Source organism: Paraphaeosphaeria sporulosa, assembly GCF_001642045.1.
Source record: "Paraphaeosphaeria sporulosa strain AP3s5-JAC2a unplaced genomic scaffold CC84scaffold_16, whole genome shotgun sequence".
Lineage (NCBI taxonomy): Eukaryota > Fungi > Ascomycota > Dothideomycetes > Pleosporales > Didymosphaeriaceae > Paraphaeosphaeria > Paraphaeosphaeria sporulosa.
The window spans coordinates 512,015-539,946 of NW_017253375.1; the positions used below are offsets into that span (position 1 = coordinate 512,015).

General features: G+C 53.3%; 10 protein-coding genes and 1 non-coding gene across 11 annotated transcripts; 7 read left to right on the forward strand and 4 right to left on the reverse strand.

Moving 5' to 3' along the window:
• Window positions 1-1,945: 1,945 nt before the first annotated feature.
• CC84DRAFT_1105232 (uncharacterized protein) lies at window positions 1,946-3,604 on the forward strand (the record flags this gene model as incomplete). The annotated part of the gene is made up of 3 exons (XM_018175089.1): window positions 1,946-2,030; window positions 2,078-2,319; window positions 2,369-3,604. The coding sequence occupies 3 exons, from the start codon at window positions 1,946-1,948 to the stop codon at window positions 3,602-3,604; spliced, it is 1,563 nt and encodes a 520-aa protein (XP_018029442.1).
• Window positions 3,605-3,930: 326 nt separating this feature from the next.
• Window positions 3,931-4,883, forward strand: CC84DRAFT_415707 (uncharacterized protein). Its single transcript, XM_018186129.1, has 2 exons — window positions 3,931-4,037; window positions 4,103-4,883. Exon 2 carries the CDS (start codon window positions 4,322-4,324, stop codon window positions 4,841-4,843), a length of 522 nt encoding a protein of 173 aa, XP_018029443.1. The 5' UTR covers window positions 3,931-4,037; window positions 4,103-4,321; the 3' UTR covers window positions 4,844-4,883.
• Window positions 4,884-6,585: 1,702 nt separating this feature from the next.
• On the forward strand, window positions 6,586-8,990 carry CC84DRAFT_1169775 (uncharacterized protein). The gene is made up of 4 exons (XM_018179756.1): window positions 6,586-6,857; window positions 7,003-7,350; window positions 7,870-8,089; window positions 8,326-8,990. Exons 1-4 carry the CDS (start codon window positions 6,662-6,664, stop codon window positions 8,678-8,680), a joined length of 1,119 nt encoding a protein of 372 aa, XP_018029444.1. The 5' UTR covers window positions 6,586-6,661; the 3' UTR covers window positions 8,681-8,990.
• On the reverse strand, window positions 8,831-9,945 carry CC84DRAFT_1158022 (golgi apparatus membrane protein-like protein tvp23). Its single transcript, XM_018177038.1, has 3 exons — window positions 9,781-9,945; window positions 9,344-9,676; window positions 8,831-9,292 (listed from the first exon to the last, which is right to left on the reverse strand). Exons 1-3 carry the CDS (start codon window positions 9,875-9,877, stop codon window positions 9,129-9,131), a joined length of 594 nt encoding a protein of 197 aa, XP_018029445.1. The 5' UTR covers window positions 9,878-9,945; the 3' UTR covers window positions 8,831-9,128.
• Window positions 9,946-10,036: 91 nt separating this feature from the next.
• CC84DRAFT_1131921 (beta subunit of citrate lyase) lies at window positions 10,037-11,520 on the forward strand. The gene is made up of 2 exons (XM_018175918.1): window positions 10,037-10,183; window positions 10,246-11,520. Exons 1-2 carry the CDS (start codon window positions 10,141-10,143, stop codon window positions 11,172-11,174), a joined length of 972 nt encoding a protein of 323 aa, XP_018029446.1. The 5' UTR covers window positions 10,037-10,140; the 3' UTR covers window positions 11,175-11,520.
• Window positions 11,229-12,844, reverse strand: CC84DRAFT_1105140 (DUF185-domain-containing protein; the record flags this gene model as incomplete). Its single annotated transcript, XM_018175085.1, has 3 exons — window positions 11,229-11,438; window positions 11,489-12,459; window positions 12,508-12,844. The coding sequence occupies 3 exons, from the start codon at window positions 12,842-12,844 to the stop codon at window positions 11,229-11,231; spliced, it is 1,518 nt and encodes a 505-aa protein (XP_018029447.1).
• A 122-nt stretch (window positions 12,845-12,966) lies between these two features.
• CC84DRAFT_1131925 (PALP-domain-containing protein) lies at window positions 12,967-15,018 on the forward strand. Its single transcript, XM_018175919.1, has 6 exons — window positions 12,967-13,328; window positions 13,381-13,440; window positions 13,490-13,608; window positions 13,657-14,276; window positions 14,320-14,389; window positions 14,436-15,018. The coding sequence occupies exons 1-6, from the start codon at window positions 13,020-13,022 to the stop codon at window positions 14,524-14,526; spliced, it is 1,269 nt and encodes a 422-aa protein (XP_018029448.1). The 5' UTR covers window positions 12,967-13,019; the 3' UTR covers window positions 14,527-15,018.
• Window positions 15,019-15,351: 333 nt separating this feature from the next.
• Window positions 15,352-15,800, forward strand: CC84DRAFT_1169781 (uncharacterized protein). The gene has a single exon (XM_018179757.1). The coding sequence runs from the start codon at window positions 15,358-15,360 to the stop codon at window positions 15,685-15,687; it is 330 nt and encodes a 109-aa protein (XP_018029449.1). The 5' UTR covers window positions 15,352-15,357; the 3' UTR covers window positions 15,688-15,800.
• Window positions 15,801-16,247: 447 nt separating this feature from the next.
• On the reverse strand, window positions 16,248-16,354 carry CC84DRAFT_t107. The gene has a single exon. It is a non-coding gene; the product is annotated as a tRNA-Ile (tRNA).
• A 271-nt stretch (window positions 16,355-16,625) lies between these two features.
• CC84DRAFT_1169782 (uncharacterized protein) lies at window positions 16,626-19,510 on the forward strand. Its single transcript, XM_018179758.1, has 3 exons — window positions 16,626-16,690; window positions 16,917-17,267; window positions 17,491-19,510. The coding sequence occupies exons 2-3, from the start codon at window positions 16,963-16,965 to the stop codon at window positions 19,370-19,372; spliced, it is 2,187 nt and encodes a 728-aa protein (XP_018029450.1). The 5' UTR covers window positions 16,626-16,690; window positions 16,917-16,962; the 3' UTR covers window positions 19,373-19,510.
• A 4,517-nt stretch (window positions 19,511-24,027) lies between these two features.
• Window positions 24,028-27,276, reverse strand: CC84DRAFT_1158040 (kinesin light chain 1; the record flags this gene model as incomplete). Its single annotated transcript, XM_018177039.1, has 3 exons — window positions 24,028-26,398; window positions 26,450-26,806; window positions 26,856-27,276. 3 exons carry the CDS (start codon window positions 27,274-27,276, stop codon window positions 24,177-24,179), a joined length of 3,000 nt encoding a protein of 999 aa, XP_018029451.1. The 3' UTR covers window positions 24,028-24,176.
• Between the last annotated feature and the right edge of the window lie 656 nt (window positions 27,277-27,932).

Genomic DNA, 27,932 nt, shown 5'->3' on the forward strand with positions numbered 1-27,932 from the left:
CCTCTTTGAACGCGTTTCCCTAAGAAACGGTAGTTCAATACGAGCGGGTCGTTGCTTGCGTATCGCTAGACGCAGGTACACACCAAGTTCTCCATCATCGGGTACCTGTCGGGAGCTCGAATGGCGGGAGGCCTTGCAGCCCAGACAGAATTCGTAGGATTGGATAACGCGACTGGGTCGCTGGAACTGGAAATTTGCACGACCGAAGCTCTTGTAGGATTATATGTCGCGAAGCGTAGATGGCGTCGATGGAGGGGTTGGTGGCGGTGGTCAAAGTAAAAAGTAGTACCCATGGTGCAACGGAAGGTGCGGCCAATGTGGGGGAAAGAGCCAGGCTGGACCTCGTTCGTGGCCGCAACACCCTCCGCCATCGCGCTCCATCTCCCCGTTCCCTCCTCTATTGATTCACCATTCCACTTCCAGTCATTCTGGGGCGTACGCGCCTCGAACGCGTTGATTGGCTTGTCGCCGCTGCGATCGCCTGCCGTCGCTTGGCTGAGCCTGTCCACATCGAGGAGAGCGACGCCGTCAGTGACAGAACGGAATTGATGACAGTTCCTGACGAGACGGCACCGTCGACAATAAAACGCATCAACCGGGTCTCAAACCATCCATCGGACACGTCCGGTCCGGTCCGGTCTGCTTTTCTCAGCGGCCAAGGGCAATTTGCGCAGGCAGAAAACTCTGCCAGCTGAGATGAGGCACAGCAGCAATTGCTTGTCGCTCACGCTCCCCCTAGAACGCCAACGGGAGTACCGCAAAGATCACTGTGGAGGTACATCGCTTAGCCCACAGGCACGTACTGGTCGTCATTGGTACACTGTACCGCTCGACGTTGGGTAGTTGCCGTCACCTTCAACGCCCCGCCCACTCAGCGGCGGGAGCTGCTTCGAGGCCCTGCTTGGCTGAGTGTGAACACGCCAGGCGAATGCCCCATGCGACTCTGCTGAACCGATGCCCTTCAGCTCGCGATCTTCGAATCAGCGCCCGTCGGCGCGGTCAGCAATCATGCGGTACGTAATCGCCAGATCATCCAGCGGGTATGTCCTACGGCGGCGCGTTGCTGCTCTCGGAGAGCCTGAAGATTTACTTCTCTAGCCTCCGCCTGGAGCTGCTGTCCTCGACCAGCACGGCAATTTCTAGCTATCTTTGACGTGGGTGGCCCGCTGGAATCGAAGTCGACGTCCACGGCATCTCAATCCAGATGGCAGCGAATTGCGCAAGGCCAAGCTGGTGACCCTGTCACTGTCGCGCAAGCCGGCATTTCTAGCCTGGCGCATTGTTCCTGGCCCCCGTCACCCCTGACGCGCCGCCACCATGTTCCTAGTGATGCCCTAGTCTTGGCTTGTTAATAGGCACGTGCACGCGACATGGGTCTTTGGAACCTGCAGGGGCTTCGGTCTGGGGTCATGGATCGTCGCTTTAAACAGACCACCAGGAAGGTGGATGCTCCAACCAGAGCTCGCCCTGGCACTAGCTTTTCTCCTGGGTCCTGGAGCCCACGTTCTTTGCCATAGCGCGTCACCTATTTGATCGTGCTATGTCCCGCCTTCCTACTTTCCCTCGCCTTGGACTCGTGAGCGCCCCATACCGACCATATATATATCTTATTCACTCTTTACATTCACTCCGAGCTCCCCGCACTTAGGCCGCAGTCAGTCAAGATCCATTGACGATTGTTTCGTTTCCTATCTGTCGCACCTCCGCCGTCCCGACAGTCCAGCTCCATCTACGGTTTCATCTTGCGCATAATCCAAGTCGTCTCGGAACCGTACGATATTCTTGATATTAAGTGCGCCCACCAAGGATTCTTCAGCAAGAACAATCGATTACCACCCGTGAAGACAGTCGCCTTTTATATTCGCGTCCACCATACGGAGACAGCGCCTAACCTTGCGTTCTATGTCACATTCCCGTTACTACGCTCCCGCGTGAGGTACAAGACATGGCAAACTCAACACTTTCTTCCCCACTTCGGGGGAATTGTCCCGCACCTTTCTTCGATGCTGCGCAGTTTGGCTTCGGCGGTTGTAAGTATGCTGCTACAGAGATTTGTTCGATGTATTGACTTGCGTAGCTGTGGAGGGACGGTTCTGTGCCCCCATTCCCAACTTGGGGGATTGCTGTCTTCCTTGCCCTGCTACCGACTATATATATCCTGACGACTTCAAGAAATGGTATCGTGCTGCTGAAGCGCTCAACCTAGCTGGCCTTGTGTGCATGGTCTTTTTGTTGGTGTCTTTTATATGTCTACCTGCTGAGCAGACACGTCGACACTATCTAAGTTACTGTTTGATTGTCGCTGCGATGTTCTTGGCCGTTAGTAGGAACCTCTCCATACGTGAGTTACATGCTGACATTCAGCCAGCTTGGATTCGTCATCCCTTTCGGTGCAAGACCAGAACAATGCTACGATGAAATCACGCCAAACGACATGTACTCCAGCCTTACGTGCGCATTCTCTGGCGCCTTCATCATCGCTGGTGGCATGTCCATCGCCGTCTGGATTTTCATTCGCGCCTTATCAATGCACCTTCAGATCTGTTGGGACGTCATGCCGGGAAAGAGATTCTTCTACTGGGCGCAAGGTCTTGGCTGGACTGTTGCAGCAGCCTTCTTTACTGCTACCATCACTGTGACAGGTGTATCGTTCCGTTTTGGCGATGTGTGCCATGTCAATGCCGCCCATTCGCTCGCCGATTTCTGGGGCCCTCTCCTTGCCATTGCCGGCGCCGCGACATTGGTCCAGCTTGCGACTTTCGGTTACTGCATCAAAGTATACCTACAGAGCATGTGGAATGACGACAAGACCGAAACGCAAAGCAGCATGGGATTGCCCTCGTACACCAACAGCGTCAAAACCCGATCACCGCGTGCGATCTACCGCCGTGTGCGCAAGGTCGTCTATCTTCAATGGCGTGGAATCACCATCGTGGTCTTTATTCTGGTAGATGTCGTATTCTTCTCGATTGTTTTCATCTGGCTCAACTCGATCACCGCTCATGCTACAGACGATCTCCAGCTTGCGATGCCTTTCCTGGTTTGCCTGATATCGAACCCAGCGGACCACGAGGAATGCTCGCCTCTCGCGGAGGCGCTGTTTGTGAACAAGTCGACAGTGATTGCGGTTTTGCTTATGTTATCTTTGGCTGGCCTTCAAGTCTTCATCCTCTTGGTCCGTGGGTCCATGTTTACAGGATGGTTAGATCTGGTCCGATGCAAGTTTGGCAGCAAGCGGGAGTTTGTGTCTCTCGACGCCCACAAGTACGCAGTTGGCGAACATCAGTTCGAGCTTTCCCAGGTTCAACCCAGCATTGCCGCATACCCAGGCACCCACAGTGCAGACGTTAGCCCGATAAGTCCGTCGAAAGAGAAGAATGACATCGAACCATACCGACGCTCCGTTACCGCTACACCGGAACACTTTAGTAGAGAAGCCACCCGCGAGTACACAACGCCCAACCTGAGCTTCTCCGCCCCGCGAGCTCCATCTCAGGCCGTGACACGGGCTGAATGGGACCCACGCGCAACTCACGCAAGAGGTGGTCTAGGGTTTCATCCGCCGGTGTATGAGGAAGAATACAGGGCAGACAACAAGATTTGAGCGTGGCAAGCGGACCATTTGAAAGAGGCGGATTTTGAATTTTCTAAATCAAAACGACGGGTGCCCCAACGCATCTGCTTGCTTCTCCATCAACACTCCTTTGCTAGGCCAAGGCCTCAAAATTCACACCCTGTGATAGCGCGCTTATTCAGACGAGAGCTCGAGGACGTTACCTCGCGGAGCTTGCCTAGGGCCAGCCCGCAAACACGGAACGATTGTCGCACCGCTCTGATCAACAACCAGAAGAAGCCCACCTCGTTTGCCTAGCGACTCGCAGCTTCGGGCTCATGTTTGTCATGATTCCATTGCAGAGAGAGAGACCCGCAAGGGACAACCCGCTCTCTACATCGATTGGAACCAACCCTTTATAGGGGCACATTCATTACTGTTATGGATGATCTATGGCCGCCGTGTGCCAACCCCTTCTTCTGTCGTAAGCGACAACATTTGTCGGGTGCAAGCAAGTTCACGCAGCTGATGCTTCTGTTCGCATTTTAGCCTGGTCGTTCGTGTCTTGTCTACGATGGCTTATTGCCGGATTCACCAGAGCTCCTCAGCCTTTTCTTTATCGTCCACGGCAATCTTGCTTGCCATTCTGTATGTTCCTATACCGCAATGGTTACGTTTCGCATAATGTGTCAGTTGACGCTCATTGTGTACCATAAGCCGCCTGCCTCCATGCGATAGAGGGCCAAGCATCACTGCACTGCATTAGACATGGTTTGCATATCATTCGCTTGCAAGCACCACCAAATAACGAATCAAAATCAAACACCAAAAACATTTCAAACTGAAACCCATTCGCTCCATGTTTTTACACCTCCTGCCTGCTCGAGACGACTCCCCGCATACGCATACATCCTGTCGTCCGACCTCACCAGTACAGTCGATCTGTGTCTTAGTAGTCATGCCGCTCCACCAAGTGGAGCTATACATTGTGCAAATAAGATATTACGGATAAATTGTGCGCGCTGTCTGTACCTCAGTCACGCCCAGTTCTCTGGCCCTGCAGGCTGCGATCCTCCAGAACAGGGATGGCACACGAAGCGAAAGGGGGATGCGCACGCACATCCGCGAACTCTTCCCCCATGTCAATTTTCGGCTTGGCGGGATTCCGAGCCTGGTTCGCAAGCCGATGGGTTCAGCTTGGTGAGGAACCAAAGGCGGATGGTTCGAGCGTGCCGTCTTCCTTTACGAGGTTGGGGTTGGGATTGGGGGAGAATTCGAGAATTGCAGTAGGCCGGTAAGCGCTATGTACCGTGCTGATGGTTTGGACCTGACAGGGCCTGTCGATGGGTCGCTTTCATATTATCATAACGCTACATGCGTCCACGCACACAACTGCTCGACCACGGAGCCGGCTGAGTGCTATACGAATTGTGGATGACAGCGCGCGTCTGGTCGCGTATCGCCTGCCTCTTCATGATCGCATCCCCGGCTGCTTCGCCAGCACGCAATCTGCACCGAGAATCATAACAGAGGATCACTAAATCCTCCGACTGCGGCGCCATTCCCTTGAGCTCGCCGTTTACAGTGCGCAGAGCGCCAGAAGGGGCAGCTCCTCTGATTCAAGAGCGCACCGCGTCATGGCGAGCCGCGCGAGGAACGAGTCGCAACGCTTCGAGAAAGGCGCCAGAACACGACGCTGCGCGACGCAACGCGGAGTCACACACATTAACGGCAAGTAGCGCCGACAGCTATTGCCCATGGGTCGGCTATTTTCGGGGCAGGGCTGGGATTTAGCATGGCTTTGACGCAGGCGCGGGCGTGGCGCGCGGATGCAACAAGAGATTGCGGTTTTGGTATGTTAATGTCAGGTCCGCGGGATTGCGGCCAGGTTGGGCATCCGCTCTCTTGTAAGGCTGAGATTGCCTTCATGTCGGGCCGTGTCGGATGCGGTGCGATTGTCTGGTCGTCAGTGGCACTGACGCTCGGCTGGGTATGTGCTCATCGCCAGCACGGTCCGCTCTCCATGCGGACCGGTAGTTGAAGTCGCGTTTGATGAGTTGGGAATCCGGCTGCTGGAGTGAGCCTCAGGTAATACCCAAGCGAGATGTCCCCAAGCTCTAGCTCTCAGCAGCAGACTCGAAGCGAAGCGAAGCTCTCGCCAAACCTTCAGCGCCGTGCCATCAATATGCGGCATCTGGACGTGTGCCGTCCTCTGCAGCACCACCGCCATCGTTCGCTATCAGAGTACGCGGCATTGACGACTGCCCAAGGTCTCGAACGGTGAGCTGTGGTTGACCGCCCGCGAGCCTAGCCCATCTGAGCATCCCAGAAGACACATTTCATGCGATGGAGCAGCCAAGCGATCATGGTGGAGCCTGGGCTCGTGGGCAAGGTCAGCATCAAGCCATCGCCGGACCGACGTGATTCGGCACCTTGCGAGGACAATGATGGGGCAGCGGCGGAGAGGTCCGCTGGTTGAGTCGGTCGGCGTGGGGAGTCACGATGGCTTCTTCCAAGGCACTGGAGGATGGTTCTGAAACCGCCGACTGCCTCCACTTTGTTGGTACCGACCAGGAGCGCTTCTCGTCTAGCGCGTTTGAAGAGCTGCAAGACGCTCAACCTCTGCGACGGGACTTGTCGTTCCTGCTCTTGGGTCTTCAAAAACCTGCTGAGGCCGCGCCGCCATCGTGAAACTGCAGAATGCATGTGCCTGTGCCATGCGGTACTGGACGCGGTTCTTATCGCTTCGTCAGCCGATCATGTCTCGGCACCTAGCAACATGCAGGAACCGTGCTACACAAGCGAAGCTGCATCCTTGGTCCATATCGCACTCAGATTCTACTTTGACCGTGAGTGCGTTGGCTGTGAGGATTCAAAGAGGCCAGTCGTATACAGTAGAGTATGACGATATCGCAGAGCGATATCGCGACAAGCTAGGAAAGAGCCGCCACGGACGAATGAGGGCGACAACAGCCGCTTGGTAATAGTCCACTACCAACCACCAGTCAGCTTACTGTGGGTATCCTTCTCATCAGCAAACTAAACCGTGTTACCTTCTGAATACATCATTCTTTCGTTGCCTCTACCCAACTCACAAGCACAAACACAATGGGTGGCGGTGAAATCACAAAGCGGGGCTCCGGCTTGGTGCTCCTTGCAGTAATACCCTTCCCCGAAGATGCTGCCAAAGACACCATTGCGGAGATAAAAGAGGAGTTCCCGGACCTCGAATACAACTACATATTCCAGAAGTTTGAGATCAAGAAGAACGGCCTTCCAGGTGGGGATGTGGACGTGCCTGCAGGTATACCATCCCACTCCTGCGCTGCCCCACCATCTGCTCGTATCATGCCAGCAACACCACGAGTGCTTCGTCCGCCAAACCCGTGACTTTGACGCGTAGCATAACTCGATATCCACACCCGCTCTGAATCTAACGCATCTCCCAGACCTCCTCAAGCGGGTGAACGTCCTCGTCACCCTCTCTTGGCTCCCAGCAAAGGAATCCGCTGTCCCCAACATCAAGTTCATCCAGTTTATCTCAGCCGGCACCAACCATGTCGCTAAGCACCCCATCTACACCGATACCAAGATTCCGCTGTGCAGCGCAAATGGAGTCCACGGCCCGCAGATCGCAGAATGGGTTGTCATGATGGATCTCATACACAACCACAACTACATCGACTTGTACAAGAAGCAAGAGAAGAAAGAGTGGAAGCACAACGGCGAACTAAGCTCAAAAGATAATGTCGGCAGGACCGTGGGCATCCTGGGATACGGCAGTATTGGGAGGCAAGGTGAGTCGATCTTTCAATGATGCGTGTCTTACAACTGTCTTGCTTTCATCTATATCCTGGGGTGGGAGCTGCATATGCCGTGAGCAGGAACCTGGACCTGGATATGCAGTCAGACGAACACCCTCAGCGACTGCAAGGCCTCCATCACCGCAGCGCAAGGCAGTCTCGCGCTGGCGCTGCGGACTCGACTCGCGAGGAGCTTTTTCCCCGGGTGTTCCCGCCGGCCTTTGCACGTCTGCGACGTTCAGGCTCGTACAGCACGCGCATCCTCCAGCGCACGAGCACGGCGTACCGCATAATCGATCTCAAGCGCAATCGCCCGTCGCGCCTCCCGTGTGGCTTTCATCTACCGGATCCTTCCCACCGTTATCCTCTCGATCCCACATCTCAGGGCGCACCGCTTCGCGGCCATGGCCCCCGCAAGCTTACCCGGCCCCTCCTCCCCCGGACTTCCCTTTTCGCACTCCTCGCATCCAGATGCCCCGTGAAATGCGTTCTCGCTGACGAACTGTGGCACAGTTGCCCGCGTGGCGAAGGCAATGGGCATGAACGTCCTGGCGTACACGGCATCCCCGCGCAAGACGCCCGAGTCGAAGCGCGACGACGGGTTCATTGTGCCTGGGACCGGGGATGCCGAGGGCGAGTTCCCCAGCGCGTGGTACAGCGGGTTGGACAAGGAGAGCTTGCATGCGTTCCTGAAGCTGAAGATTGATTTGCTTGTGCTGGCGGTGCCGTTGACGTGAGTTCCTCTTTCTCTGTTTGATTTCGATTGTGAAGGGGACTGGCCACGAATGTCTGGCTGCACAGGGAAGTGGACGCTGGAGAGGAAACAAGGGAGATGCTGGACGAGCGGTCTGTCACAGACCCACCACCAGCATCACCCTTCACGTCCTCCCACCCCATCCCTGCACCGCCTACCCGTTCCCAACCCCACTTCAACCGCTGTCTCAACCCCATCTAACACATGCCCCACAGCAAACAAACAACGCACTTCCTCTCTTCTGCGGAGTTTGCCCTCTTGCACGCCTCCAACCCCTCAGGCACCTACATCGCCAACATCGCGCGCGGCGCCGTCATCGACCAGCCCGCCCTCATCGCCGCGCTCAAGTCCAACCAGATCTCGGGCGCTGCCCTCGACGTCACGGACCCGGAGCCGCTGCCTGCCGACGACCCGCTGTGGGACGCGCCCAATGTGCTGATTACGCCGCATGTCAGCGGGGTTACGCAGACGACGGGAGAGCGGTGCTTTCAGGTTGTAAGGGAGAATCTAAGGAGGGTGAGGGATGGGAGGGGGTTGGTTAATCAGGTTGATCGGGAGAGGGGGTATTAGGGCGGTGTTGAGGGAGTGCGAAGGGAGCAGGGGACGGGTAGATGATAGAATATGGAGAGGATGGGGTGGGATGGGATGGTGCGAGGAGGATGAGGATAGCATAGCGAGTTTGGAAACAAACACGATGATGCAGGATAGCATAACCAGCTTAGACATTGCTGTGGGGTGCATTGCCGTGGGTGCTCTGTCTGTGCGAGTTGATCATGCTTGCGCGTAGGGGAGGTTGGATCTCGTAGGTTATGGGACTGGACGGCCGTCGCCACTACATCGAGTCAAAGCAAACCTCGAGAAGCCCTAGACGGCTCCAATGACAGACATGCAAACTAATACTTTGGGGTATCCACCAATTCATCTTACGGCGCCGGAACCCGCTCAACGTACATAGACCATACTCGTACACACCCTCCTCTTTCTGCATCCGTCCGCGCCATTGCACGCGCGCACTACCTCACCGCCCGCCACGACTAAACCAATTGCTCACCATCCCACTCGCCAGATTCCTCGCCAGCCCAGAGCCATACATAGCATTCGACGCGAAGCCCGTCGCATGGCTAAACTTGTCGCAGCGCGAGTACGCGAGCGCATTCGTGAGCGTGAGGACGAGCGCGATAGCTACATGAGCGGTCAGCCCCTTGCCCATTCCCTAGTGCATGCCCAACTCACCAACAAGCGTCAACCAGATGGGCTCAAAGCTGAGCAGTGCCACGACGGCCAGCAGCACCCACAGCACGGGCTGCGCGTACAGCGCGATCCAGAAGAACCGCTTGTCCGTGGCGTTCTGCTCGCGGCTCTCGGGATCCGCGCTCTCAAACACCCAGCGCGAGTCCCCCGACGCGGTGTCGACTTCGTTCCACCAGCGCAGCCCGACGAGCCGGCGGCCCGCGATGTTCTTGAGGTAGTAGAAGTCGGTTGCAAGGAGCAGGATGGTGATGATGAAGATGAGGACGAAATTGGAGGTGAAGAGGCGCAGGCCGAAGAGGTAGGTTAGGAGGGAGGCTGGTATGGGTGTCAGCTCGAGCGTTGCTTCGAGAATGCAGTGGGGGATACAGGGGGCGAAGCTGCAAGCAAGAGGAAGCAGTGTTTGTGTGGCAGGGACGTACAGATGCGGAAGAACAGGTAGGTCAGCAGCGTGATGGGGTGGCTGCTGAGTCTCCAGCTCAGCGAGCCCGGCGCGGGCGTCTGCTGCGCGGTCTCCATGCTTTCCTCGCGGGGGTTGCTGCGCTACGAGTAGCTAGCTGTGAATTGTCGCGGTGGTAAGCTTCACGTGGCAGCTCCAGCGCTGGCGGAGGACGCGGTCCGCTGGGTCAGTGCGCCTCGGAGCTTCCCCGCGTCACTCGGCTTTGCAGCTATTCCCGCGCTTGGAACCATGGAGCTGCATAACATTGGCAATTGCGCTCTCTTGCATTTCTCTGCTTGCTGGAACTCTGTGTGAAGCTCTAGTGTCATTCTAGGAAGCCAGAATGGCAACGTCGAGGAACATAATCCGCCGGGCGCTCATGTACGGTACGCATTTGTCCCAGCGCTCTGCGTACCATCCCGAGCTCTGCACTCACAGCCATGTCCAGTCCCCGGCTCCTCCAAGAAGATGCTAGACAAGACCGCCTCCATGCGCGTCGACACCGTCGCCTACGACCTCGAAGACTCCGTCGCACCTCACATGAAACAAGAAGCGCGCCGCAACCTCGTCTCCATCCTCTCCAAGCCGCGCCCCAGCACCATCAAGGAAATGTGCGTGCGTATAAACAGCGTAGACACGGGGCTCGCCCTCGACGACCTCAGTTCCGTGCTCAAGGGCGAGCATCTCGACGCCATCATGCTGCCCAAGTGCGAGAGCGCTGCGGACCTGCACTTCGTCACCGACGTGATACGGCATGTGCTCCCTGAGCGACACCCTGCGGATGGCGTGCAGAGGGAGGGTGCGAGACCGCCCATATCGATAATAGCGCTGATTGAGAGTGCCAAGAGCATACAGAACCTCGCTGAGATATGCAAAGCGAGTCCCTATCTCTCAGGATTGGTCTTTGCCGCCGAGGACTTCGCAAAGGACATGAGTATAACACGGACGCCGTCGCTGACGGAGTTCCTGTATGCGCGGTCAGCTATCGCAACGCATGCAAGGGCCGCCGGGTTGCCGTCTACGATCGACCTGGTGTGCACGGCGTACAAGGGACCCGAGGGTCTCAAGACGTTGGAAGAGGAGTGCCTGAATGGGAAGGGCATGGGGTTCAACGGGAAGCAGTGTATACACCCAAGCCAGATCGAGGTATGCCAGCGGGCGTTTGCGCCTGGAGAGGCAGAGGTAGATTGGTCGGCGAGGGTTGTGATTGCCGACGAGAAGGCAAGCAAAGCTGGACGCGGCGCTTGGACACTCGAAGGGAAGATGATCGATGTGCCCGTGGTCAAGAAAGCGAGAGCAGTCCTTGAAAGAGCCGAGCTATGCGAGATCAATGTGGATGCTGTACGAGAAAGGTGGAAGAATCAGGAGCCAGAGTAGGCACAGCGATGCATAGAGACATGTTGTACAATTGACTGGTATGTGCCACCCTATTTACACCGTAATCATGACGCTGGCGTTCTTGTACCAGCTCAACAACGGGTTCTCTCCATTCCGCGTCTGCGTCTCTTCGATGTCTGCGCGGCCAGACATGAACACCTCGTGTGAGTATGTGCGCGCGAAGCGCCCGGTTATAGCAGTATACATGGGCTCGATAACTTCGAAATCGGTGGGGAACAGAATGTCGAAATAGCCTTGGTGGACCTGTACATAGTTAGCATTGTTCAGATCTTTGGAGGGTACATGGAACTTACGAGAGGTGTGCTGACGGGTATCATCTGCCTCTTGTACCGCGTCTGCACCACCGGCGCATTCAATCCTTCCACCCCATCGCTCAGCTTATGAAAGTCACTGCTGATGAGCTTGTGATTCGGAAACTTCTGGTACAGCATGTAGAAAAATTGCATGAGGCGTGTTGGTATGTATTCCGGCATCGTAAGCGAGTCGCGGAACGGTAGCAAAGAACGCATGCTGTTCATGAGGCGCGATCCCGACAGCGGGTCCGCGTATGACTTGCATGCCGCATGTCGCCGCTCAAGAAATTGCGCGGCTAATGGGTCCAGCGCTCGTGAATAATATTCGAACATTTCGCCGCGAGGATCGATGACAACGTGCGATTGGTATGGCGTCCCTGTCTGCCAGTCGTACTTGAGCGCATCGTGCGCAAAGTTGTCGAAGACTTCCAGCGCGAGAAAGTAACACGGGCTCGAGACGTACTGGTCCCAATCGAAAACTGATTTGTTCACGATCTCGACTTTGTCCGAATGTCCTCTTGCGTAGGCACTATGCCCCAGGCCTTGCTGCTGCAGGTCGGCCAGCTGGGTAGTGATCTCGATGATGTTGTATTTTGTCCTCTCATAAACTTCCGGGTGGCAATCTCTAATGTAGTCCAGAATATTCAGCATCATGGTTCCGTTTCCGGCACCCATTTCGTAGATGTTGAGGTCGTGGTACGGGTAGGAACTATACTTGTAGTCCTCGACGAGGTAACGGGCGATGGCTTCGCCATAGTACGGTGAGAAGAGCTCAGTGGGTGTATGCCAGAGCTGGCGCAGATCGTTGGGTTCTTGGAAGTCCAGCGCATCTTCGAAAGCGGTGTAGCGGTGACGCAGCGATTGGAAGAAGGCGTGTTCGGAAGGGAGCGAGGGGAAGTCGAAGGGCTCGCCGGGCGAAAAGATGACGACCTGCTTGGAGAAGTAGCCGTAGTGCGGGTTGTACAAGCTGTCTGTACGCGTGTTAGAGCTGCTGCGGGTGCCAATGAGTGGCATCGTACCTTCTATGAAGTCTCTGAGCAGCATCTTGACCCTCCTGGGCCGCTCTCTACGACTCCGCAGCATGTCCGATGTGACCAGCGGGTACCGCTCAAACTCCTCGGTTCTTTCGTGGGGAAACGCATTCCGCCTGGGCTGCCACCTGCTTTCCCGTTTCGTCTCACCCTCGCCCAGCCGTGTCGTGGTCCTCGGCGCAGCTTTGGTGGCTCTCCCACGGTGCTGGATTTGCGGCGTGCGGGCAGCTTGCGCGAGCACCGGGCGAGCTCCACGCACAAGACATTGCGACGCGCGATGCGAGAAGAGCTGGCGGAAGAGCTGCGTCACCTGGGGCGAGTCCATTGATGCCTGCGAACTGGCAATCGCAGACGGCGGCCGACGTGGAGGTGGTCGCGCGAAGGCACGTGGTTGTGGGTTCCTGGAGAAGGTTTCCGCCAAGACCGTCAGAGCTCCGCTCCGCTTACCACGAACTTCCTCTATGCGCTTAACCTAGATCCGTCCCTGGCATAATCACAAGATGAGCGATCACTCCAAATACTACATCACAGGAGCCTTTGTTCTGGGCGCAGTCGTGGCTGTGGGACTCCAGAGTCTGCAACAGCATAGCCGGGAAGCAGCTGGGCACCAACAGGAGCAACATCAGATAGCTTTGCGCAGACTTTCCAAGATCAATGATCTTGACACCTTGAAGAAAAATCTCTCGGACATAGAGATTGCTTCGGGAAACATCAAAGAAGGCATCGAAGGATGCATCGGCGATACGCCACTCATAAAAATCAAATCTCTATCAGAAGCTACCGGATGTGAGATATTAGCAAAGGCTGAGGTAACCTATGCTGAGCAATACTGTAGTGTCAAGTCTGCTGACACTGTTGCAGTTCCTGAATGGCGCCGGTAACAGCCCGAAAGATCGGGTTGCGCTGAGCATAATCCAAATGGTCCGTTTAAATTTGGGATTTCGTTCATGCATATAACTGATCTTTGCAGGCTGAAGAGAGAGGCCTTCTTGTTCCACACTCGGGCGACACCATCTACGAGGGCACTGTAGGCAGTACAGGCATATCACTCGCAGCAATATGTCGAGCACGTGGCTACAAAGCACACATGTATGACGTCGCTCCATCGTGTTTGTGACATAGCTAACCATGGAACAGCTGCATGCCAAACGACATGGCAATCGAGAAATCAGACCTGCTGCTCAAGCTAGGCGCAGAAGTAGAAAGAGTCAAGCCCGCGCCAATTGTAGATCAAAACCAGTTCGTTAATTTGGCCCGAACACGGGCAAAAGAGCATACCGATAGCAATGAAAAGCCTGGAAGGGGCCTTTTCGCAGATCAGTTCGAGAACGAAGCCAACTGGCGCGCGCATTTCACAGGCACAGGACCGGAGATTTACGAACAAACAGGTGGTGCCGTGGATGCGTTTGTTAGTGGAGCAGGCACCGGAGGTACAATATCTGGGGTCGCCCTCTTTCTCAAATCAAAGCTCCCGGACTTCAAGGTTGTGCTTGCAGATCCCCAGGGTAGTGGCTTGTTTAACAAAGTGAAGTACGGGGTCATGTTTGATCCCAAAGAAAGAGAAGGTACAAGGCGGCGGCACCAGGTCGATACCATAGTGGAAGGCATCGGGATCAACCGCGTCACGCACAACTTTGAAGTCGGCCGCGAACTGATCGATGATGCTATCAGAGTAACGGACGAGCAAGCCACCAGCATGGCTCGGTGGCTGGTAGAGCATGACGGCATTTTCGTTGGCAGCAGCAGTGCTGTGAATTGTAAGTTGAAGAGTCGTCTTCGATTTCATCACTGACATTCCAGGCGTCGCTGCAACAAAGCTCGCCAAGCAACTGGGCCCAGGTCACAGAATAGTGACCCTGCTTTGTGATAGGTAAGGATGTATTGTCTGCATGAGGTATATAACTGACGTTTCATAGCGGTGCAAGACACCTCAGCAAATTCTGGGCCAATAAAGACGTTGGTGGAGCTGAGAACGACGTGTCATTGGACAAGATCTTGGCTTCATGAACCTCTACAAGCGCCTTGACGCCCACCAAAGCCCATGTCTCCGGAACAGCTTCTAGATTACAACTAGATTTTCGCGCAGACGGCACCTCAAAGCCTTGCTATCTCCACAGCGTAGACAGCAGACAAGCCAGATTGCCACATCACGAGATGAACCCCGGCTAGTGCTTCGCAAATACGGCACAAACGCCTCCAGCGTCTTCACTAAATACCTCGAAGAAGCCGTGCATCACATAAATAGACTTCCTGGGGCGTGATTTGTGGCAACTATTCACGGCTGGCGGGCTTGCTTAATGGACATGTCACAATGGAACAAAGCCGTCGACACACTTCACACTTTCCAGCCATGTCTGAGCAGTGATAAAGGTCTAAAAACGAGTTTCCACAACTGTCTTTGTCTGATTGTCTCCATGAATAAACACAAGCGACCTAGACCTCTCCTCATATACTGGCTTTCGCAACCCCATACAGCACCAAGAAGACCACCTCTCGAGCAAATACAAACGAAGTTTCGGCTCCTTTGCAGTACTGTCTACAACCCACGCATACTTATTGAAAGAAACCGCAGCAACAGCAACACAGCACATGCAGTATCCACAGCGCAACCCCCCACAACCCCCAAATAATCCGCAGTCCAAGAAACTTCCCCTCATCACCCTCGCCCACCGCCGCGCCATGGCCCTCTCCCAGCGCAACCCCGCTCTCGCCCAGAAACTCTCCCAAATGCGCCTCAAAATCGCGCCTATAGTGCACATCGCAACCGGTCTCCCGCCCTCCCCCTTCCCATCCACCATGCTCTCCCTCTTCCTCCTCACCGAGCCCGAACTTGACGCTATGGCCGCGTACTACAGCCAAAACAACCCAGACCCTAGCCCGACATCGCTCACCTTTGCGTACCCGCAGACCATGGACTGGAATCGCGAGCTGCTAAGGAACGAGCCGGGGATGCTAGCCGAGGAGAAGCTGTCAGATGTGGAGAGGCTGAAGGTCAAGATAAGGATGTTTGCGAGGTTTATTGGGATGAAGGGGGCGGAGACGCCGAGGTGGGAGTATGAGCGGGGGGTCGAGATTTTGGCGAGGAGGATTGAGAGGAGAGTGAGACTAGAGGAAGAGACGGAGATGAGGAGGAAGGTGTTTATGGGACCAAGGGCGTGGCAGGCCTAGGAAGTTCAGAGTTTGATGGGTGTAGAAGAGAGGAGAGCATGCTGAGCGTTTTCGTTGATGGGCGCACGTCGGACGGATGTCCACAGCGTAAATAGAGCATTTGCATCGATGGGGTTTGAGCGCAGCATCTTGTGGAGGCATAGATCAGCACTGGCTTGTGCCCGCAAAGTAAAATTCGAAGCGCATTGAACAAAAGAATTGAATTCTTTTGCCACGTACATGTGTGCATCGACAATAAACATAGCGCATTTCGATTGATGAGGTAACTGCTGATTACTTGGTATATTGGAGTAGATAAGTTTAAGTGAACCCCACATTAGACATACCGGTACGCTCCAAAGCGAACTTCAAACCGCCACAAACCGCCCAGTACTCAACGAATCTTCTCCCTTCTAAGCGACACGCACCCGCAGAGAACCGCGTGATATAATTATCGTAGTTTCGTTTTGCTAAAATGCGATGCTGTAAAGCCACAGCAAAAACAATCGGATAATTGCTAAAAGCGGCTCACGGGCCCCTGACGTTCCCAGGGACCATCTGGGAACGCAAAAAGACGATATTAGACCTGGTGGGGTTCGAACCCACGGCATCCGCATTGCTAGATGTGCGATCATAAGAATCTGACGAGTCTTATAAGAACGGCGCGCTACCACTGCGCCACAGGTCTGTAAGAAATATCTTGACAGACAAAGATGTGATTTTGCTCAATTTTCTAAGAATAATGATACATATTCACATTAACTATTATGCGCTGTGGAGACCAGCTGCTTGGGATGGGTCACGAGAAAGCTTGCGTTGCTCAACAAACCGATGACGAGATTTAGGCGCCCATAATTCTCGCTTGTGAGCGGGGAGGCGGCTAGACCAGGTTCAGATGAGGGGCTGCAGCTGCTCGATATGCACTAGTGTAGAGACCACATCACGACATTCAGCTTCACCGTTACTTCCAGAACCTCTTTCACTTAATTGACTCCCAAAGAACTGATCAAATCTCTCGCTTCGGGTAAGTATGACTTTCGTTTGCGTGTTTTACCTTGTTCCGGCCCGCGACTCCCTCCACCTGCCTCTCTCCACCTGGGTACTCAACGCGCACTGCACCGCGAGCTCTTTCGCTCTAAGGCTACACGCCATCCTATGTATAATTGATACGCGTATTCCTAGGCAATACTCAACATGTATTTCGGCTTCCAATGGATAAGGGCGCGAAATGAACGCTGACTTCGGCACAGGCGCGCCTTCAACTTCTTGCTTGGGTTCTTGCCTGCGGTAGCAAGCATGACGATTCGCGCAAACAAGTTTACACCGGAGGTCCTACTCAGCGCCCCGCGCCGATCGGAGGGCATTCCCAACTCCAATGGCTCCAAGGTTCTATACAGCACGTCGACTTATAGTTTCGAACATCATGCCAAGACCTCGGAGATCCGCGTGCTGGACGTAAAAAGCGGCGAAGCCAGCCTTATCTCCGGCGAAGGTGCTAGTGAGCCGCAATGGCTGGACGACGACACGGTGTTGCTGCTGAATGAGGGCAAGGATGGTGTTACGAGCGTCAAGGTGGGCTCTGTCAACAGTTTCGATAACAGGTATGTGTGCTAGCTGTGGATAGACTACTGCAGATCAGTGGTTTTGGAAACCCGTTGTACGCAAATACAGTATTAGGACAAGTCTAAGTACAATCGGCCTACGTATTGCCCATTTGGGGTAACACAATGTGCTCAGACTTTTGTTCCAGTACTGTGCTTCAAATAGCATGCAGACGACTGATCGGGCACGTAGTTCGGACTGATTGGACTGACTCTATTCTAGCAGCTACAATGCCGGCACGGTCAAGGGTTCAGTCGGCAATGTTAAGCTAGTGTTGCTCCGTGATGGTGCATATGGAATTGCTGTGACAGGCAAGGCGACACCATCCGGTAACTTGTACAACGAGGCCGATGAAAAGAAGCCACAATCTTCCGGACGTCTGTACACATCCCTGTTCGTACGGCACTGGGACCACTGGATCACCGAGAACCGCAACGCCATCTGGCTTGGCATGCTCAAGAAGGATGGAGACAAGTACAAGTTGTCAGAGCTAAAGAACGCCCTTAAGGGATCGAAGCTCGAGAGTCCTATTGATCCCTTTGGTGGAACCAACAACTTTGACATTTCGAAGCATGGTCTTGTGTTCACTGCAAAGGATCCTGAGCTTAACCCGGCTACACATACCAAGACGAACATCTACACTGTAACCGGGAAGGACTTCTGGGACGACCTTTCAAAAGGCCTCCCCGAGCCTTTCAAAGTGCCCATCCACGGCTTCGAAGGTGCAAGCACGAACCCAACGTGGGATAATGAGGGCAAGGCAATTGGGTTTCTCTCCATGCGGACAGACGGATACGAGTCAGACAAGAATCAGGTCTTTATCATTCCAGACTGGACAAATCCAGGCTGGGTTCAGCATCTCTGGGCGACAGAAGATGGAAAGGGCTCCTGGGATCGCAGCCCTCAATCTATCAGTTGGGGTGCGAATGAGGAGATCTACTTTACTGCTGAAGAAGCCGGTCGAATCAGTCTTTTCGCTGCATCGTCAGACTTCAACAAGTCAACACGTGCGCCCAAGCTAATTGTTAAGGGTGGCGCCATCTCAAGCGCAATCTTGTTAAAAGATGGATCGCTGTTTCTTTCATCTTCCAGCCTCATTGAAAACAGCTTGTATTCCATATTGCCAGCTAGTGCATTCCTCGAGATCACCGCCAACGGCAACTCGTACTCACTCCCGCGCAATGATAGTGCCCCCGGACATTACCCATCTGACCGGGCTACGAAATTCGTCTCATCGAATACCCGCAGCGGCTCCACGTTCGGACTCTCCCGCGACCAAATCGAAGAAATCTGGTTTGAGGGTGCGAAAAAAAAGACACAAGTCCATGCGTGGGTCTTCAAGCCCTCAAATTTCAAGAAGAGCCACAAGTATCCATTGGCATACTTCATCCATGGCGGTCCTCAAGGCGCATGGGAAGACGCATGGTCCACGCGCTGGAACCCCGCTATCTTCGCGGAGCAGGGCTACGTTGTTGTTGCGCCAAACCCCACTGGCAGCACCGGCTACGGCCAAGATTTTACTGACGCTATCAAGGGCCAGTGGGGCGGCCTTCCTTACCAAGACCTCGTCAACGGCTTTGAGTACATTAAAAACAACCTCGAGTATGTTGACATCGATCGCTCCGTAGCACTCGGCGCCTCATACGGCGGGTACATGATGAACTGGATCCAAGGTCACGATCTCGGTCGCCAATTCAAGGCTCTCGTCACGCACGACGGTGTATTTAGCATGACCGCACAGATGGCCTCGGAGGAGCTTTACTTCCCCTTCCATGATATTGGCGGCAAGCTCTGGGAGAATCCCGAAGGCTGGGCACAATGGGATCCGTCGCGCTTCGCCGGCAACTGGGCCACGCCCCATCTGATCATCCATTCTGAGAAGGACTATCGTTTGACGATGAACGAGGGACTAGCAGCCTTCAATGTGTTGCAGACTAGGGGTGTACCGAGCCAGTTCTTGACGTTTCCGGACGAGAACCACTGGGTTTTGAAGCCTGAGAACAGCCTGTTGTGGCATGAAACTGTGCTGGATTGGATCAATGAGCATGTTGGACTGGAGAAGTACACCGAGTGGAGGGCGAACAATGGTGCTGCGCGTAAGTAGTGGCCTTGTCCACAGCTTGGGGTGGCTTGTGAATAGATGCGTCAATTGTGATATGAATCGCGGCGTTAGGCCCGTCCAGAACGCAGTCGTGGCTCTGTTAAGTTTCATAGTGCCCGAACAATCAAGAAAATATGATCCCACCATCTCATCCTGATTTCTTTGCGTTTGAGCAATGCCTTCTGGCATGGAAGATTGTTCTGGTTCACTGTGAATATTCGAATTCGCGATCGCAGAGGGGTTATCAATCAAACTCCGACTCGCTTGCGTATTACAAGGCTCCCAAGGATCTGTAGTACGCACTGCAGATCCCAAGTCTGTTCATAGACCAGGTTGCGATGTTGGTCAGGCTGAAGAACCAGGGTCTTGACGAATGGATGGACACAGCGTTTGATGGCGGGGTAGACATACATCTCATCTTCGCCCAAGCATCTTCTTAGCTGTCTTGTCACGCGAGAAGACGGTACTATATTCATCTTTTCTTCCGCACCCGGGTTTCCACTTCCTTCTGTTCTCCATACCGGTTGTAGGGCAGCCGGGTGACATCAGCTCGCTTGCGAGTCTTAGCCTTGTACTGCAGCCTGCTGTTACTGAATTGTTCTATACCAGAAGGTTTCATCGCTTTTCCTCTCACCCTCAAATTAACTTTGTATCATAGCTTCGATGGTAAACCCTCAACTTCTGCTACTGCCGACATATAGCCCAAAACTCCGTGGGAGTGTGGAACACACAATTCGCTATGCCTAACCTTCCAGCGGACACCTGGTATTGCTCAGTATGCGGCGCTTTGAACAGCGCGTGGTACGACATTTGTCCAATATGCGGCAGTGGAGGATATAGTGGTGGGGGTGGAGGATATAGCAGTTCATACCAAGACTCGAGCACGTCACGCAGCTCCTCGCATGTCTCAGGTCGCTCATCTCGGACTCCACTCAGCTCATCGCGGGTTTCTGAGAGATTTTCTAACTCAAACATCACTTCAGAAATCTCGTTCGACTCGCTGATATCTTACGGTGGCCATGATTTCGTACTACAAGAGACTATTGAGTTATTCTCGCAGGATGAAGTCACTCGTCAACTTCTATCGAAGGCCATACGAATTGGTATAGCCACTGATAGGATCGAGAGAAAGATGAGACGACTGCTAAAGCGACTCGGGGCCGATCTGCAGACCGAGTCTGAGACAGTGGAGCAGCGTCGGATAGGAAAGTTTATTGCGGTGAAGTCAAGGGCTGTTGCATTAGCGATTCTCAAAGGTATGGATGGGTTCGAAGACAAACCGAAGGAGAATCCACCCACACGTACCGAGACAACAGTGAAATCTGCAGAAAGCAGCTCTGAAGAAGATACAGAGTGAGTAACTCCGCGAACTATCTTGAAGACGGCACTTGACTGTGGATACGCGATCCAGACCGGAAGCAGACGAACCATATAGCGAGGAAAACGATTTGGGTAGGGCAAAGAAATTCGTCGCTCAGAGTGCAGCATTCGCAATGATGAAGCAGCAACTATGGCATTCGGTCTACCCCACGTTAGACTCCAAAATCGCCGCATATGTGGAGGATACTGGCAAAACCATTCCCTTGGACGATAGGGATCAATGGTTGAGCAAGGGCCGGGCTATGGCCACAGAATTTTACGATGTTCATCTCCATTCAGTACAAGCTTGCAGAGATATTCGTTCTTCTACGATGGACAGAATCAAGGTCAACATAGAACTTTTCACTGGAGGAAACTGGAATTGGTGGCCATTGAAACCACCCTTCCGAGGATCGAGCGATAACTGCGCGTAAGATGAATGCCCTTCTCTTCTGCGACGCCTCGTTCACAGGCTTTTGCGTTTCCCGAAAGGTCGGAACCGTTATGCTAACTCGAAATGCAATGGTAGATATCTCCATTGGACCTGCGTAGGATCTGTCAAAATTGACTTCTATGTATACACTAATATGTTCATAGAGCTGCGGAGAAGATCGAATGTTCATGGTCCCGGAAGATCTAGCGGAACAGGTCGAGCGATGGAAAAAAGAATTACCTCAACGGGAGGACTCTCCGCCAGGATCGGCATCGGCCCCTGTGCAACTGCTCCCTTCAGGTTCAAGCCAGCAAAGCGGAGCTCAAAAACCATTAGTTCAGGGTAATAATAACCCAGTGTTCTCCTCAAGCTCACAATCGACATACTCCGGGCAGAGTAGCGCCCATTCAACCACATCGAGTTCCCAACCATCTCCTGGCTGGGTCCTGCTCATGGTACAATCTAGAGGCGATTACAAGCTTGCTCAGATCAACATGAATGGGCACACAACAGACTCATTCTTCACGCAGCTGCGCTCTGAGTACCTCCGGCTAAGAGGCTACATAGCCCGATGCTTCAGCGTCTGGTACTACTCACATTGCGACTTCTACAAAGCAAGTGCAACCTTGTCCCAGCTTCAGCTTGTCCAGTACTGATGCTCTGAAGTTTCATATGTGGGACTATGATTCTGTGGTGCCCCTAGAAAGACACCAGTATCCAGAGCCATCAGACAAAGAATACAAATATGCACCGAAGCCGATGGCATTCATACCTCCTATAAGCAAACACGAATTCAAGAAGCGTCACGAGGCCTGTGGAAAGCAGCGCTTTCACATCCGCTGCAGTAAGTAGCCCCTACCGAAGCAAACCGAACCAGTCTCAAGACCATGCTCACGTGGACGCTGTAGACAAACAGTGTCCCTGCGTGAAAATGAAGGCGAAGGCACACAATCGCGACATAATCGACCTGCTTCCGAAAAGAGTTGCTCAGCTGGATTTGAGCGCAGACGAGAGGAAGCTGTTCTGGGGCCTATACGCTCGTCAAGAGATCAGCTTCTTTCGCGTTATAGTGTACAACGTCATCTGCATTAGTCCTCTTGTCTGGTTTTTCTTCATGTGGTTGTTTGCTTGGGACCACGGTGGAGATCAACAGAATGCTTCGGTGCCATTGATGACGATGTTGTCTTTCCTTTCAATATTCTGGACCACATTCATTGCGAGCTTGTGGCAGAAGGGTGACGGCGGCGCTAGCTAGTACCTGCAGATATGGTGAAGAGCTCACAGTGGATCAGGGGTATGTTGATTGAGTGAGGCAAATAAGATGATTTTGCGTCACTTCTGGAGGCGATCGAAAGCAACGGCCAGGCCGAAGGTCACATTAATCTGCAATCTGGAAGATGTCGTGATTCGCTTCGAGACTGGCGTATAACAGGAGGTTTCCCCATCTGGTAGCTGGGATCCTCATCTCATCTGTCCAACACGCTCAACCGTACACCGGCTTAACTAATAAGACCTTATGCATCTACAACAGACTTTATTGTCCAGCCCAAGAGACTTCCCGAGACTTGTTGTGACGCAATCCCATATTCCGGTCAGTAGGGTGGCAAGTTGGCGCTCAGCCACTCCACACACGTGCAAGGCTGAGCCGACACCGTTTTCCGAGTGAAAACCCATTCCAAGTTACCAAGCGACGCTCAGACTGGCTTCTATCTCCCTTGGCCATTAGAGATTTACTACGTCTAGATGTCAGCCGACGTCTATGCGTCTAATCGCAAACTGTCATCACGTTTCGTTTACTTCTATATAATTTTTGAGCCTGTAGGACGCAACGTGGTGTGTGCAATTCCCCTGACGCCGGATCACTGTTCTGTATGAGGGTGAACCGGAAGCAATTCTGGCGCCGCTTGGTCCGTTCAAGTGGACAAGAATTTGGCGAGGCTTTGAGAAGCAAAGAAGTCCTGTAGCCTCTCAACACGATATCAATGCGTTTGACCTTCATGTCAATACCCGTGCAGCAGTCCCTCTTTCTAGTGCAGACTCGGGAAAAGAAGCGCTTTGTTCAGCACCTTTGAGGCCTGCTGACAATGACAGCCTCGCCTCCTCTGATATATAGGCTTACATCAAATGCGAAGCCTTGAATGGCACTCGGTACGACATATGTCCCGTATGCAGCCGTATTTCACAGATTGAGGGACCGAAGCCTATATCCTCGATTCCGTCTGATGCCTGGGCATGGTAGCGAATGCGGGACCGTGACCAGCATTTAGTGTGACATCTGTCCCCTATGTGGCTGTGTTACGCGAGGTTAAGGGTCAAGTCCGTAGATATTGCCCGAAGTCGGACGAATCACGAGCCACCATCTCCGGTTCCTACGTCGATGGAGGCGCCTGTAGTGCACTCAACTGGTAGTGAGGTCTTCTCAATGTAAGAGGGGATAGAAATGGCAAGAGGGTATGAACGTGTAAGGTTATGAAGGAAAGAAGACTGAATAGTTGACTTGAGAGGGCGAGGGCGTGAGGGGCAGTTGAAGTAAGGAGGTAGGGACTGGGGGGGGATGGGAAGCAGTATACAGGGCATCCATACCCATTATCCCATCATACACTCTTTTGAACAAAACTCGTGCAATTTTTCACGGTCGATCCTGTGTCTTGGGAAAAGAGGCTGCATGCAGGCATAGTAGGATCAAGAACAATCTCAAGAGAGAAGGAAATCATGATTGCATCAAAGCAGCACCAAAGCTGAACAGCGCAGCGCAGCGCAGCTTAGCGCATTCAACGGGAGCTCCAGCAATTTGCGAGATAACGAGGTGATGGGTAGTGATGGAAGCGTACAAGGTGCGAGAAACGATAACAGAAAGTAGTACATCTGGTGAAGTAACTCTATTTACCATGGTATCGGGTCCTTCTGCGTTGAGTTAGACTTGTCTTTCTTCGAAAGGCAGATCGGCATCATGAGCTAACAGAGACTTGCTAGTCGAACACTTATGTGGTTGACTGCGGCCCATTGTACGTTGTATCAATAGATAACCGTGGAGCGACGCCAGCGCAGTCTTGCCTTCTCACGCAACTGCCATATACCCTTCTTTTTGGACAACTCGAGTTTACCTTTTAAATCAGCATAGTCTTCATGACAGACCTTAGTGGTTTGGTGGGTATCTCCAAGGGTGGCGGAGAACCCTGCGCATGCCCACTGGTACAGAGCGAGAGACTCGTCATTACGATGTTGCTGTTCAAGAATTAGAGCAAGGGAGTACACGTTCAGAAGTGTATCCGGGTGCTCTCGCCCAAATATCTTCTCAAATCCTTCCAGCGCTCGTCGAACGACCACCTCCGCCTCCTCAAAGTTTTTTTGGCCCATGAGAGCCATCCCCAGCTGTCCGGCACTGCTAAGTGTAGCAGGGTGCTCCTGCCCCAGGATTCTTTCTCTTATTTCTAGCGCTTGTCGTTGTATTGCTTCTGCATTCTCGTATTTTCCTTGCCTCTCTAGCACTGATCCAAGCCGGCTAAGGCAGGTGAGCGTTTCAGGGTGATCTCGGCCGAGAATCTTGTCTCCTCCTTCTAGTGCTCGACGTATCATCTTCTCAGCATCCTTATACTTTCCCTGCCTCTCTAGTAGTGTTCCAAGCTGGCCAACACTGGCAATAGTTTCAGGATGCTCTCGGCCAATTACTTTCTCTTTTCCTGCTAGTGCTCGACGTAGCATTTTCTCTGCCTCCTTGAACTTTGCCTGCTTTGACAGTACTGACCCAAGCTGGCTGATACCAATGAGCGTGTTGGGATGCTGTCTGCCAAGCACCTTCTCTCTACTCTCTAATGTTCGATAATGGATCGCTACTGCGTCATCGTATTTTCCATCCATCTCTAGCGCCCATCCAAGGTTCCCCGCGCACTGGAGCGTGTCGGGATGCTCATGCCCAAGCATCTCCTTCATTAAACACCATGATTCTCGGTAGGCTATCACTGCTGCAGCATATTGGCCAATGCTTTGTTGAGATCGCCCGATATATCCGAGGAGTGCAGCACCATTGAGGCTGTTTCTAGCACCCTCCAGTCCTACAACGTGGATCGCGTGCGGAAGGTACGCCCCCCATATTACCCATTCGCTGAACAGTAGGAGTTCCGTGACACGGAGAACTGCTATGTCTACCCAGGCCTTCCGCTGACTGTGTGCTTCCAGCCACCAGCTCAACGCCATGTGCACTAGCCGGTGCATATGGAAATAGCTCTCCTTGCCAGACCCTTGGATTGTTTGCTGACGCTCAGTAAGAAACGCATATCCTGTTAAGGTTCCTAGAGCTTTGGTATGTTGTACTCTTGAGTTCCCTGGCGGCAAGAGCGACTGAGGAATATCGGTCCGATCGATGCATGCTATGAATGAAAGGTAATCTGCTGCGAGAGGGTCTTGTCTCCGAATATGCTCAAAAGATATGTACCAGGTCCTTGCAACCGTGCTATCAGTGCGCTGGTATCGACTAGGATCTTCAAAACGCTCGCTGAAGAGCTCAGCTTCGGTACTAGCATGCTGTAGTAATGATACGTATCTAGCAACTGATACGTCATTTTGGTTCATGAAAGCGGCTGCTTGTACAATGGCAAGTGGAAGATAGGTGAGCATTTCCAACAGCTCGTTGATAGCGGGCTCGTCATCCAGTAACGCATTGTTTGTCGTTCGATGCAAGAGTAGTTGTCGAGCTTCAGCTCCACCCATGTCGTCTAGCGGAAGTACATAGTTCTGGGATAACTCTATGGCCGCTTTCCTACTGCGGGTGGTGAAAAGGATCGCTCCCTCATCACTATGTGGGATATAGTCGATCAGTGGTGTTGATCTCGGGTCTTCACTATCAGATTCCAGTAATATACTTGGGTCGTCGGCGTTGTCAACGATCATCAGCCAATCGCCCGAGACTCTCGAGCTTAATGTATCCCTCACGAGCTGCTTTAGATTAGCGTTGCCATCGCTTATTCCCGGTATGTTTAGGCGGATGGCGATCTCTCGAAAGGCAAGCTCGACGCTTTCCCGACTCATAGCAGGAACCCAGAAGATTTGATGTATGGCATTGGTCGCCAATGCGCGATACGCGAACTCGATCGCAAGCGCCGATTTTCCACAACCTCCGAGTCCGTAAATTGTCATACGTTGATGTGTACTACGCGAGAGGAGGGTCTGTTCGATCGCCTGGAGCTGGCTTTCTCGCCCAACAAAGAGCTCGTTTCGGGTAAACGGCAGCGATAAGGAAACTGTGCGGGATGAGCTGGATATGTAAAGTGGTTGAGACGAGAAAGACGTACCAGGCAAGTCCTGTAGATGCGTCTGAGTCTGTCTATGTTGGCGCTTCTGTATCTCATCCCGCAACCGCTGAGTCGCATATTCTTCCCCCTCTCCATAGTTAAGGGGCAAGAAAACGCCAAAAATCCCTAGAAGGCAGTACACTTTGTCTTCCTTCCATTTTGTAGTACGTTTCGCCACCCAGTTCATTCGCTCGGAAACGCCAAAATCAGCGAGATTCTGGCCACGTAATGCATTAATAGGAATGCTGGTAATGTCGTGTATTTCCTGCTCTAGCGAGACCTTATTGCCTAACAGCTTGCCATCCACCGAGAAGAACTTGATAGTAGTAGGCGCAAGTAATTCCTGAAGCGTCCACCCTCGCGTGGACTTAGCAATACTGGACCCCACAGGCGCTGTTTCACTCACCTCGGGTAAACCACCTGCTTTGCCGGAAAGCTGGTTCCCATGCGCGGGAGGCCTGAGCATCATCGATGTGCTGGGGCACTGAGACGTCTATCAAGTATACATAACATTTGCTTGCATGCTGGTACCAGCGGAACATAGAGTTGATTGCTGTGCTTAGCTCCACGCTATTAGACTTGTCGATGCAGCAGGTGTCGATCCAGAAATATTCGAGGTCATCTGCGGTAGCTTGCTCGCCGCAGAAGCGGATTTTTTTGTAGCCGCCTTTGTCCACACCTGAACCTGCTAGTAGCTCACTATACGTGACTTCCTGGCCTTCTATCCAGGTGTGCGAGAGGATAGCGTACGGAGGAGCGAGGTCATCATCAAAAGAGGCTAGCTCAAAGCCGTCGTCACCTGGGAGGCACTTGAGAAGACGTATCATTTTGCCGCATGATCTTCCATCAGTAGGTCCGACTGGAAGTTCGGTGTGGAAATAGAAGAGGCGCAGAGGCAGTGGGAGATGTTCGAATCCCATGAAGACGAAGCGCTTCGAGCAGGCCGTTGTATGGCTGGGGGCTGTTTCAGCCTGTGCTAGGGTAAAAAGCACTCCACCTCCGCCTCCTCAACACCGTTCTCGTCGAAACGTCGAAGAATACCATCTTTCACTAAGCGCTGCGCTGCCTGATCGCAAGGATCTGGGGAGAAAAGTGGCAGAGCGAGGAGTAAGAGTGACGGAGTGTTTTGGTGCGGCGGAGCGCCCATTTCGTGTCTTCGCCACACTGTGTGAGTGTGCCCAGAAGAATCGGCAAGATTATCCAGGATATAATGTTAGAAGAAACACAACAAGAAACTGAAAGAGCTAGCCCCCCTCGGGTTGCCAAGCAGCGTTTAGAATGGGCAATCTTCCTCTCGGTCTCTACACTTTAAGCTTTCCATCACTGCTTCCGCGCACAGGATCAATATTCTGACGTACACAATTCGGTCGAGGGAACCAGAGCTCCCTTCTTGTAGCGTATTGCACAGACTGAGACCCGGACTGGTCCCGTACATGTCTGAATAAGATGCGGTGCGCCGAGAATGCTTCCACAGAGAAGAGGC